Source organism: Calypte anna, chromosome 18 (assembly GCF_003957555.1).
Source record: "Calypte anna isolate BGI_N300 chromosome 18, bCalAnn1_v1.p, whole genome shotgun sequence".
NCBI lineage: Eukaryota > Metazoa > Chordata > Aves > Apodiformes > Trochilidae > Calypte > Calypte anna.
The window spans coordinates 10,915,767-10,927,218 of NC_044263.1; the positions used below are offsets into that span (position 1 = coordinate 10,915,767).

An 11,452-nucleotide genomic window follows, 5' to 3' on the forward strand; every position below is an offset into this window, starting at 1 on the left:
GTTGTCACCGATTCCAAAGCAGCAAGGATAACACAGCCTCTGTAATCCCTACCCCAAAAAGCAACCTCGATGCTATAAACCAGAGAGCAAGCCTCCCGCAGACAAAAGCAGTCTTTCTCACTACCTGTATGTATACAAGTCTGACATTGAGGCTTCCACGTTTAAGAAATAATTCCAGAAGCCGGAGGAGCCAGAACACTACATCCGGGGGCAGGTTCCATTTTGAGTTCCCAAACCACACATTGGAGTAACCTGACAGATATCCGAGGGCTTCCGGAATTTCAGGCACCGCAATTATGGAAAAACTCCGTGATTTGCTAAGCAGAGGTGGCACCCGCGGCAAGTCACCTACTACTGCCTTGGAAAACACAGCGGGGGAAGCATCCAGAGGCAGCGTTTACCCCTCCGCTACCTTCTCAACCCGATCGAGAAGGAATATCGCTCAGGAAACTGCGTTTTAATTCTTAGTTGGAGGTGAATCCAGAGGACCCACCCACCCACCGTGTGTAACCAGGCCGAGCTTCTCAAGCCATGACTTCATTCCGCAGCAAAACCCGGCAGCAGTGCAGATGTTCTCCTGCTCCTCTGGGCTGGCATTGTCCTCCCCACCAAGAGCCACCTGATTTAAAGCTCTGCATCACCCAGCAGCCCACTAACAGCGGGATTTATTGGATTTTTAATTACCCTAACCGGCCTGATGTCCAGAGCAAATTTCAGTATATAAATTAGGCGTAAATTCCTCAGATATCTCTGCATGTGCACAGCGAGGAGAAATCTGCTACAGACAAGTGTGACGTCAAGATTATTTCTGTATTTAAACTGGCTGGAATTATTCACCTCACAAATACCTGCCCACAGATACGCTCAAGTCGTAGCAGAAAATAAAAGCCATAAAGTATGACTAGCAGTATTTAATTTAATGGGAAAAATGGGGGGAAATGGAATCGAGTTCAGTAAATCCCCTAATTGGACCTTCAACTAATTACATATTAAGAAGATTAACCTTTGACACGAAGTTGTGATACAAAGAAGATTCAAACAATTAATAAACTTAAGTGTTTCAAGATTTCTCAGGTTAAAAACTTAACTCTCGCCAATTTCTCCCCCTTCAGCGTCGCAAGTTTAAAACAAACTGCTCGATATTCTCTCTCCCACCGGAGATTTACATCTTTAGACGAAGATCTCTCTGAATACTCCAGAGAAAACTTACAGCAGTTGCCCATAATCTCATTAGGTGGGGGAGAAAGAAGGGAAGGGAGAAGGGAAGAAAAATAAAATTTAAAAATCCAGAAATCCTAACTTTGAACAGAAAAAGCTGGAGCCTCATCTCCCAGCAGAGCAGCACTCCTGACGAGACTCACACCCCTCATTTTCCAGACCCGGGATCATTTCCAACACGCTCTGCAGTAATTTTCACACGTGTAAGTTACAAAGCGAGCACACACGGCACCATCTGACACAGGTTTGCATCCATGGCACAACGAACACACAAATGGCACCTCTGTTCGCTTGTTTTGTGCACAACAGCTATCGGAACCGGGAAAAGGTGTATCGAAAAATACCCAATTCTTGCACGAAAAATAACATTCCGGCAAGCTGCTGAAAGGAGAAAAGGTATCTGATCAAAATAAATAGATTTTGAAATGTTTTAGGGTGTTGCTTGCTTCACCGACTAATAAGTAGGAGGAAAAAAAAAAGAAAAAAATCTGGTTTGGACTTGTGAGGACTAAGGAAGTATGCACTGGCTTAGCAGATCTCTTCCACTGCTAACTTCTCCCATGCCCAGATCAAGAGAGGCTATTACCCCTTCTTACCTTTTAGTCTTTTCTTTATAGGGCTCTTTGGCAGCTTTCGACTCAGTCTTGCTGTGAGGAAACAAGTGAATATTTTGTCTACCGTGTAGGGGTCTTTCTGACGTGTTCCTTTCTTATTTTAATGCTTCCTTTTGTTTTTTGATTTTTTTTTTGTAAGTGTACCCGTAATTTCACGAATCTAAATACGAAAAAAATCTCACACGGCCAAAAAAATCAAGTTTTTTTGTTGTCGTCGTCGTTGTTTACCCCCTCGAGGAAAAAAAAAAGTCTGCCACACAGGAGAAGAAAAAAAAATCCCAACAGATCAAGAGGAAAACACTATCCAAGTAGAAAAGCGAGGAGCTTCAGTGTTATCCAGCCCAGAGAAGTGCAGCAGAAGCAGCTCCAATTCCAAAACACGCTTCTGATTTCCAGTGAAGCAAAGGAGAGAAAAAAAAAAACAAAAAACCAAGAAACCAAGACAAAAATACACCTTAAAAGTCCTCAGCTAAATTTTTGCACGAGTGTGTCTTAATACAAGTTTGCTTTTACGTGTTGCAGCAAAACCCACGCAAGCCTGGATTTGGAGTTGATCGAGATGAGTTATCGTGTGTGTGTCTTGATGGGTTCTCAGTCCACATGGAGGAGCATCTGAGAGGGTTTTAAAAAGTGCAAATCAAAAAAAGAGAAACCGGGATCCAGAAAATAGTTTTAAGGTGGATCCCTCCCCTTCAAAAAAAAAAAATAAAACACCAAAAAAACAACAAACCCTAAAAAACACACAAGAAAAAAAAACCCACAACAACAACAACAACAAAAAAAAACCAAAACCAAAGCCCCAACAACACAAAACAAAAAACCCACCACGGAGCCACGGGGGGGAATCCGGAGTCTCACATGGGGCTCCGGGCAGGAGGATCCCGCCGAGTTTCTCGCTCCAGGGAGCGGCGGAGCCGCTGCAGTCTCTCGGGGGAGGAGGAGGAGGAGGATCCGCGTCTCTCTGGCAGGGACCCCAGCGGAGCGATCCAGCGGCCTCTCCGGCGGGAGGAGGAGGAGGAGGATCCGGCAGCCTCTCTCGCAGGAAGGAGCGAGCGCGGGGAGGGGATCCGAGGAGGAGGATCCAGCAAAGTCTTTCAGAGAGGGAGGGGGGGGGAAGAGAACGCGACGGGGGGAGCGGGGAAACCCAACAGTCTGTCTGCCGCGCTCGCACAGGGGATCCGGGGGCAGGAGGAGATCCCGCAGGCTCTCTCCGTCTCCTCCGGAGGGATCCGGCAGGCTCTCTGGGCGGCGGGAGGCTGCGGCAGCCGAGCCCTGAGCCTGGGGACAGGGACCCGGACGCCCGTACCCCCGGGGGGAGGCGGGTAGCAAGGGAGGCCGGGGGCCGAGGCCGCAGCGTCTCCCCAGGGGGCTGCAGCAGTCGGTGTGTCAGCCGGGCTGGCTGGCGGAGGCTGGGGAGGGGGTTGGGGTAGGGGGGATGGGGGGGACCGCAGCGCTTCTCTCCGTCCCTCCCGCTCGCTCTCGCCTCGTCCGCTCGCAGGCAGGCGGTGCCTGGCTCAGTGCTGCCGGGCCGGTCCCCCGCTCCTCCGCGTCGCCACCGCCGCCGCCGCCGCCACCACCGCCAGGGACGCCGCCTCCGCCGCCGCCGTCCTCAGGAGCAGAGCTGCTGCCACCGCGGCCATTTTGTTGCTAACTGACAACAGCCCCGCCAGGCAGCGCCAGACCGCGGGGAGGCTCCGCCAAGCGCTCCCCCTCCCCTCCCCTCCCCGCGCTGACCTCAAACAGGAAGTCTGCGCCCCCCCTCCCCCTCCGCCCCCGCCCCCTCCGGCCCGCGCGCGGACACGTGACAGGGGAGCCCCCGCCACATGCAAATGAGCGCGGGCGCCGCAGCCAAAGAGCGCCCAGGCCGCGCGCTCCGGCCACGCCCTCCCCCCCCCCGCACCACCCAACAACGCAACCCCCCACACACAGCCCCCACAGCCCCCCACACAGTCCCCCCCATAGCCCCTCATAGCCCCCACACCCCCACAGCCACGCCCGCACCCCCCATTGCCCCCCATAGCCCCCACCGCCCCAGCGCCCCCCCCACACCCTCCCCACGACCCCCTACAGCCACCCCACATCCCCCTCCATAGCCTCCACCCCAGCCCCCACCCCTCTTGCCCCCCAGGTCCCCACACTCTCCCCCACGACCCCCCCCACAGCCCCTCCCATCACCACCCCCCACACAGCCCCCGCAGCGCTGGGAGGAGGGGTGGGGGGGAAGGAAGGGAGGAGGGGACAGTCCCGCACAGTCCCGCACAGCCCCTCACAGCCATGCAAACCCTCCCCAATGCAAATGGATTTCGGTGCACGCACAACCCCCTGCACACACACATACACACACCCCCCCCTGTGGAAACGCCCGTGGGTGCCTGCACACCCTGCCCTGCGAACAACCCCCACGCAGCAAACACCCCAGCGGGGAAGGGGGTTTGGGGGGAGAGGGGGGGGAACGGAGCAGCGAGAAGGAGCCGGCCCAGAGGGTGTTGGTGTGAAACAGGGTTCTGTGCACCTTGAGGTGCCGGTGGTTTGATCCCCAGCCCTGCTGCCTCCCAGCAGTGCCCTAGAGGTGCGGGTCTGTGCGGGTCTGGGTGCCCACGCCTGTATCCCCCTCACCACGCTCCGCAAACCCCTTGGGTCGGGGCCGGCCCCCGGCAGCGCTGAGCTACTTCAGGCCATCCGAAGGGGACGCTCGGCCCTCCCAAAGATGCCAACAAAAAATAACTGCAGTTTTGTAAATAAACTTGCGGTTACCCGAGCCGGGGAGGCTGCCAGGAGCTGTGTGCCTGGGAGAGGGCAGGGGACACAGCAGCGTTTCAGAGGGACGGGGCTGCACCCCCAAACATCCACGTTCAGCATTTGTAGGTTTGAGGAGAAAGCCGGGATCTGTTCCCGAGGCACTACCGGGAAGCGAAGGATGCAAACCCGGGTCACTTTTGCTACACATCGGTGAGGCCAGGTCTGCCAGCAGGTCCTTGCTGCTTCCCTCCTGTCCCTGCTCTGCAGTGAATGTTCCGGGAATGTTCCGGGAGCTCCAAGGAAACCCAAAACCCGAACCTTGATTTGCGCAGCCCCGCTCCGCTCCGGGAGGAATTGAGTGTGGGTTACGGAGCAGAGAGTTTGCTACTGCACACACAGCAGGAGCTGCGGAAACCAAAAGCCCGGTCCAGTCCCCGGGTGATTTCTGGAGGGATCAAAACCACCCTCGGCAGCTCCAGAGCCCGGGCAAGCGACAGCAGGAGCCCGGTGTCCCTTGACCACTGGAGGGAGCCCATATTGTGCCAGAATGCAACAGAAACACCAGGCGGAAGACAAAAAAATAATAAAATATGAAATATCAGATCATTGTAGTCAGGACAAAGTGTCTTCTCCAGGTCAGACAATGATCTATATATATGCACAATGTTATAAAAAATCAGATTTAAATGTCCCATTGTACTTCATCAGCACAAAGAAAGGAAGGAATTATTAAGAACAAGGATTTTTTTTTTTTCCCCACGTTTTGAGTGTCAGTCTAGCACCTTTCACCAGGAGTGAATTCATACACCACGATGAGTGGCAACACATGGACGAGACCTGGCTTGTGCAATCCCAAGGGGAGGGCTGGAGCTGCTGGCAGAGGAGTCAGCACAGCTCCACACTTGCTTTTCTTACTTAAATGTAGGTCAGCACCTATAGACTCCTTCCCACAAAGACCACCCCAGAGCAGCAGGAGGTTGCCACACTGCTTCTTTCGAAAGAGATTTTGCTCTTCTGATAAACCAACAACCCCAAAGAAGCAGGACTGATAAAGCCAGGTGCCCTTTCCACCAAGCATCCCCATACTGGAGCTACAGGAGGCTGCCCTAGACCAAAAACTCTGCTTGGGAATTGCACAGAAAAATGTTCCTGGTCAAACGTGGCCTGGGATTATGTGTTGTGAATGTGCAAATATTTGTAATTCAAAACACACTTTCAACACACAAATATTTCCTAGAATGTCTGGCCCTGCAGAGCGATGCCAAGTTACAGGAGACCCTGAAATGTCAAAATGGAATAAAACTGAAAGGGATTTGTGTACTGATATGTTTCTTTGGCCCTGGCAAAATTACCATAAAAAACATGATGTAACCTCAGCCTCACAGACACAGAGAGCATGTTGTGTTTTATACCCACCATCTAAAACACTATCTTTAAGTGGTAAAAATGCATTCCAGCAAATCATTCCTTTCTTGCCATTTCTTACAGGGCTTTAGCCAATGCAAATGTGATTTTTTTTTCCCCCTGCTTTGGTCTCTCTCTGGGATTCTGCACTCCCTGCTCCCTTGGCTGAGCTCCCCAGGATCTCAAAGAGACCCTCACTGCTATGGGCTGAAGCTTTACAGTGCCCAGTGACTGCTGGCACCACCTCTGGCACATCTGTCCCTCAGAGCCCCTTGTCCTGAGCTGAGGACCATGCTGGGGCTCAGACTCCTCCTGCTGCTTCATTTTCCAGAGCAGCTCCAACCAGAGCCATCGTTTCAGGCATCTGCTGCTGCCTTTGAACTCTCTCCTTCCCCCCCTGGTCAGGTAGTCTTTTTTTTTTTTTCTTTTTTCTTTTCTTTTTCTTTTCTTTTTTTTTCTTTTTTTTTGTCACACATGAGTAAGAGCAGATGTGATCTAGTGTGAAGGGAAGGTAAAGGGACATACGAAGCCAGAGGTGCCTTGCTGTCAGAGGAGGAGGAATTCCTTTGCTTGCATCACTGCATTGTAAACCTCAAGCTTCTCAGTAGGTCTCAGGGAAAGGGCTGTGACCAAACTGTTCAGAGGACTGACTGAGATGTTGAATGGATGGGTGTGAGGGTGAGGAACCACATGGAGCAGGTGTTATCTTTGCTGAGCCGAACCTAAGCAGAGGTCTTCATGAAAAATATTCCTCCACTGTAGAATTTACACCTCTTGCTCTTGCTTTACACCTCTCCTGTGACCCAACCGAGTACAAAAGTGAGTTAAAACAGTCACCAGGCACTTCATACCAACCAGTAACAAGCACACATAAAAATCACCTCAAAGCCTGACATCATCACTAGCCATTCTTAAGTGGCAAAGGCAGCCTCATGCCTTATGGACAGTCTGGTCTCTGATACTGAGCAACATTTCCTAGAGCTCACACAAGGTGAAGCTACACCTCCAAAGCCCTCCCTTGCCTGAGATGATGCTCAGGAGTAGGTTTCAGATGTGGCTGCACTAGGAGGGCAGGATCCAAGACACAACAGGCTCTTTCCCTGGTTTCAAAGGGAGCCAGGGATGTGAAGACTCTTGTATTGAGCCCATTCCCTCTGATAGATGCAAACACACGCCTCCTGGCCACCCTATCAATAAACTGCATCTTTAGGGTGAATACTTAAATGAACTTACAGATCATTTGTTTTGAGGAAAAACTCATCCTAATAATAACTTCTGTTTCTGTCCCCACACTTGCACATAAAAAGAAGTAACTGATCTTTGCCCAGTTACTGGGACCATGACCCAGTGAGAGACAACCACAGTGGGGTGGTTGTATCCAGCTAGGAAATGGCCTAAAGCAGAGAGGACACCTGAAAACCTGGTACCCTGAGCTCCTCCTGATCTCTGGCACAGACATTTAACATCAGCAAACCCACTGCACCAAGGAGCATCACCACAGCAGTCTGAAAGCCCATCCAGTACTGCTGGGTTGGATGAGCTGGTTCCCTCTTTTTGTATAAATAACCCATTACTTCAAACACTTGTCCAGAAAAGGTAACATCTGGATTCAATTCCCTCCCCAACCTGAGAGACTCTAAGCTGTATTTCCCATGAGAGAGATGTAGCATGATGCTAAACAGCAATCTGGTAAGGGGGGGAAACAAGGTATTTTTTATTCTTGCTCTCCAAGCAGAACTATTGTATAAACAAGAACACAAGTGTCCTGAGGCCAAAAAGCAAGCAAGAAGCACATGACTCTCTATCCTACTTCTCACAGCACACAGCAGCTGTGCTAACATATTCTGCTTTTTACCAATAGCTGTTTAACTTTGAATACATAATCTGCCCTGCACAGAGGTGCCAGAGCTCAGGACTTGACCCTAGAGCTTACCCTAGAGCTTACTCAGGCTGAGAGGAAGGAACATTTCAGAGGCTGCAGTCTGTGAAAGCAGCATCCTGAGCTCAGTCTAAGCTCAGGGAAAAATTGTGCAGAGATACATCATGTTCCTGCTTGAACAAGTGTTTTCAAGAACAGGTTTTTAGCTTCATGGACATCATTTATTGGTACATGAGAGCTGGAACAAGCAGAGAGAAGACAGAGTCTACTGTGGTGGCAGAGAGAATGCTCAGCATCCAGGCATGGCTGCAGATGTCACAGAAAACCAGCACCAAGTGTGCAAAACCCCAGTGAAATATTGAATTTGTTACACTTGGCACTGGCAGGCTGATGGGGATGCCAGGCCAAGTGTCTGTAATAAAAATCCTGCAGCAGAAAGGGAAAAAAACCCCAACGCGACTATCCAACCTTTCAGTGAACTGGAAGGAAGGTGCCAGTGCCTCTTTGCTCTCAAGTTCTTTCAGTCTCGTTCACATTGGTGATTTTTCTCTTCATCCCACACAGAGCCTCCTGAATGTATGGAAAGCATGGGAGCTGTTTTCCTGATGTGCTCAAAAGCCATGATCCTTTTGGGTTTCCTACTTGTTTAAAGGGTTTTACCCTGACCTAAAGCAGAGTTGGAGGCAGGCTACAAAAAGGTTAATGTGCTGTATGTTCATTTGCTGAACATACATTTTTTTTTTTTCTGACATGGATGCCTCAAACAGCTGCACCAGAATGAAAAAGACCCCAGGGACAACAACTCTTCTGAAACCAGTGGTGGGGAGGAGAATCAATTTGAGCACCCCACCAGCTATCAAAACAGCAGTTAAAGGACTTCTAACAAAGACCTGGTGTTCCTGGGAGCTTCTCAGGGCAAAGGACAGCAGAATGGCAAACATGGCTGCAGCTTCTTTCTAAGCAGTTGCTGCACCTTCTTCTCCAGTGACCAAAGTAGAAATGATTTGTTATAGCCCAAGAACCCAGATGAGACAAAAATAAAATTCCTGACTAGTTTTCATGAGACCAAGTGTTAGATCCAATGGTAAGAGCTTTTCCCAACGTCCTGCCTAATCATCAAAGGAATGATTTTTCCTCTCTTAAAATCTCCCCGTATTTTTGAAGGGTCATTACATCAGCTTCATCAGCTTCTTCCTTTTTTTTTTTTTTTTTTTAATTAAACTGGGCATAGTGTCTGCTGCTTTCCATCCCAGTGGCAGCAGAGAATGTTCAGAACAGAGTTGATGCCAATATAATGTACATTTATTGCCTGCCTTGAGATCTTTGGGTGAAAACACTCTGATGTGATGCCTATTATTCTGCACAGACTTACCAGGTATCAAAACTTTGGGCTGGATTGTACCTCAGGCACAATTCTGTATTCCTGACAGAGCTGATATGATTTATCCCTGGGGTGAGGAGGTGGGAGAGGAAGAATTGCTTGTGACAGATACTAGTCATGTTGCTTAATGAAGTTTTGCAAGGTGTTCAGAGACAGGAGGATGGGGTCAAATCAGGGAAGGTCACACCACTGGAAGCTGCAGTCCTGAAGTCAAACCCTGGCATCCTCTCAGAGCCTGTCACTCTGCTCCCTACCTGGCTGGCAGAGTTGCTCAGATTGCAAAAAATTTATTGATACCCACCCACCATCCCTAAAGTTTTATGGTAATCTAGATCCATTAGAAATCCATTTTACAGAGGTATTAAAATAACGAAGGTGAGAATTAAGAGAGCAGCACACTCCTTGGAAAACCTGCTGATCATAATATATTGCTTTAAAGAAAGTTATCATGTGGTCCCCTTAAAGTTATCAATTAGTCACTGTATCAGACATAGGAGAATTGTTCCCTGAAGAGGATTTTAGGAGGAAAGCCATTGACTAAGTGATGAATTTATCACCAGGAGTTGCATGGCTCCCTGAATTAAGATGACATGAGATGGCACAAGGGACTCAGAGAGCAAACCGAGAGGCTGGGGGTTCCTGAGGGCTTTGGAAAAGCTCTTTGCACTGCACAGGCAGTGGTGTGGGGTGAGATGTCCACACAGCTCCCAAGCAGGGTGATGGCATGGCCAGGGAGGAGATGTGACACCCGTGGGGTGAGTCAGAGCACCCACGTGTCCAGGCAGCTTGGGGTGCTGGGCAGGTGAGACCCCACAGCTTCCAGTTCCTGCCACTAAGAGCCACAGTACTGGGCTGGGAATGCTACCTCATGATTTCCTTCACTCACATCTTTCCAGAGCACCATAACGTGCTGTGGAAAAGGATTCACTAAGGATTTTCTGATCCAGGTGTCCCACTGAAACTGAGGGACATCAGAGCTGCTGTAAAATGGGCATGGGCTGGTGTGTGTCCAGGGGAGACCCTGTCCTTCCCTGCAGCCGGGCTGGGAAACACCCCAGGACAAAGTAGAAGTCAAGCACCCTGAAGTCAAAGTAGAAGAATCCAGCACCCACTGAGGCAGTGGGAAGACTTTAAAACATCATTTTTACACCTTGAAAGTGCTCTGGCTTCCTGCCCTGCTCAGCACTCCCTTGGCTCCCTGGCACGCGTGGCACATGGCCAAACGTGCCAATAGAATAGACTCACTCCATCCCAGCTAAAATCTTCATTCCAAACTGGTTACAAGCATTCATTTTTTTCCCATGTGTTTTTTTATTTCATCGGTTCTCCTGCAGGTGCTGGGAGAACTCAGTATTTCCCTCCAGGGACCTGCTGTTTCCATGCTGGTCCTCTCATTGTGGAGGGACCAGGGGATTTGGCCACTGAAGGATGTTCACTTCCTCTACACACATCCCCTCTGCAACATGTCAAGGAGGATCACAGAATCTTGGAATGGTTTGAGCTGAAAGGGACCTTAAAGATCATCTTGTTCCAACTCCCTCTGGGGGGACAGGGACACCTCTCACTAGAGCAGGTTGCCCAAGGCCCCATCCAACCAGACCCTGAAAATGCCTCCCCTGGCTGCCTCTGGCAGCTCAGCTGCTGAATTCCAAGAACTGAACATGAACAGAAGAAGGAGCCAGCAGGAAAGGGCTTTGCTTAGTGGACAGACACCTAGAATCACAACTAGACATGATGAGTACACACGAGTCCATTCCCATCCCAGCACAGGAGAGAAGGTTCCAGTATGAAGAGCTTGGGAACGTTTTCTAAACTTGGGGGAACCCACAGTGTTTCTGTGAAATTGAAAGAAACATGGAATAGCTTCCTTTTGAAGCAAATCTACATTTCTCAATGCAAAGAATAGTTTGTGGGCAGAAGGCTGGTGTTGCTTGGCTAAAGTGGCTCCTGGGGTGCCCCCGGGCAGGCACCCACTGCCCAGACCTCCCCTGGCTCAGCCCAGCAGCTCAGCAAAGCCCTAACAAATTGCTAAGCTCTCCTGAGAAAAATAATCACAAACAAAAATATTTGTGTTTACTGTGGGGATTTGTCTGTGCATAATTATGCATTAGTCATTAGGAGGACTACAGGAGAGTTATACACATGTAAATATGCTCAGTTAATTAGACAGGACTGCTTTTGGTTTGTTTCTTCTCTGCAGTCTGAAGTCATCAAACA

The 11,452-nt window shown here is 50.0% G+C and overlaps 1 protein-coding gene across 1 annotated transcript; it reads right to left on the reverse strand.

Annotated features, from left to right (window-relative positions):
* Positions 1 to 896: 896 nt before the first annotated feature.
* LOC115599333 (basic proline-rich protein-like) lies at positions 897 to 5,107 on the reverse strand. Its single transcript, XM_030462125.1, has 3 exons — positions 4,960 to 5,107; positions 2,658 to 3,440; positions 897 to 2,444 (listed from the first exon to the last, which is right to left on the reverse strand). Exons 1-3 carry the CDS (start codon positions 5,105 to 5,107, stop codon positions 2,302 to 2,304), a joined length of 1,074 nt encoding a protein of 357 aa, XP_030317985.1. The 3' UTR covers positions 897 to 2,301.
* Between the last annotated feature and the right edge of the window lie 6,345 nt (positions 5,108 to 11,452).

What these genes read in the sequence shown, in the direction of transcription:
- LOC115599333 (XM_030462125.1), bottom strand. Translation starts at nt 5,107, where the DNA reads ATGGGCTCCCTCCAGTGGTCAAGGGACACCGGGCTCCTGCTGTCGCTT. An exon ending in CAGCTCCTGCTGTGTGTGCA is followed by an intron (nt 3,441 to 4,959) that starts GTAGCAAACTCT and finishes TCTGCTCCTGAG; the next exon opens with GACGGCGGCGGCGGAGGCGG. An exon ending in TTCCCCCCCGTGGCTCCGTG is followed by an intron (nt 2,445 to 2,657) that starts GTGGGTTTTTTG and finishes AAACCCTCTCAG; the next exon opens with ATGCTCCTCCATGTGGACTG.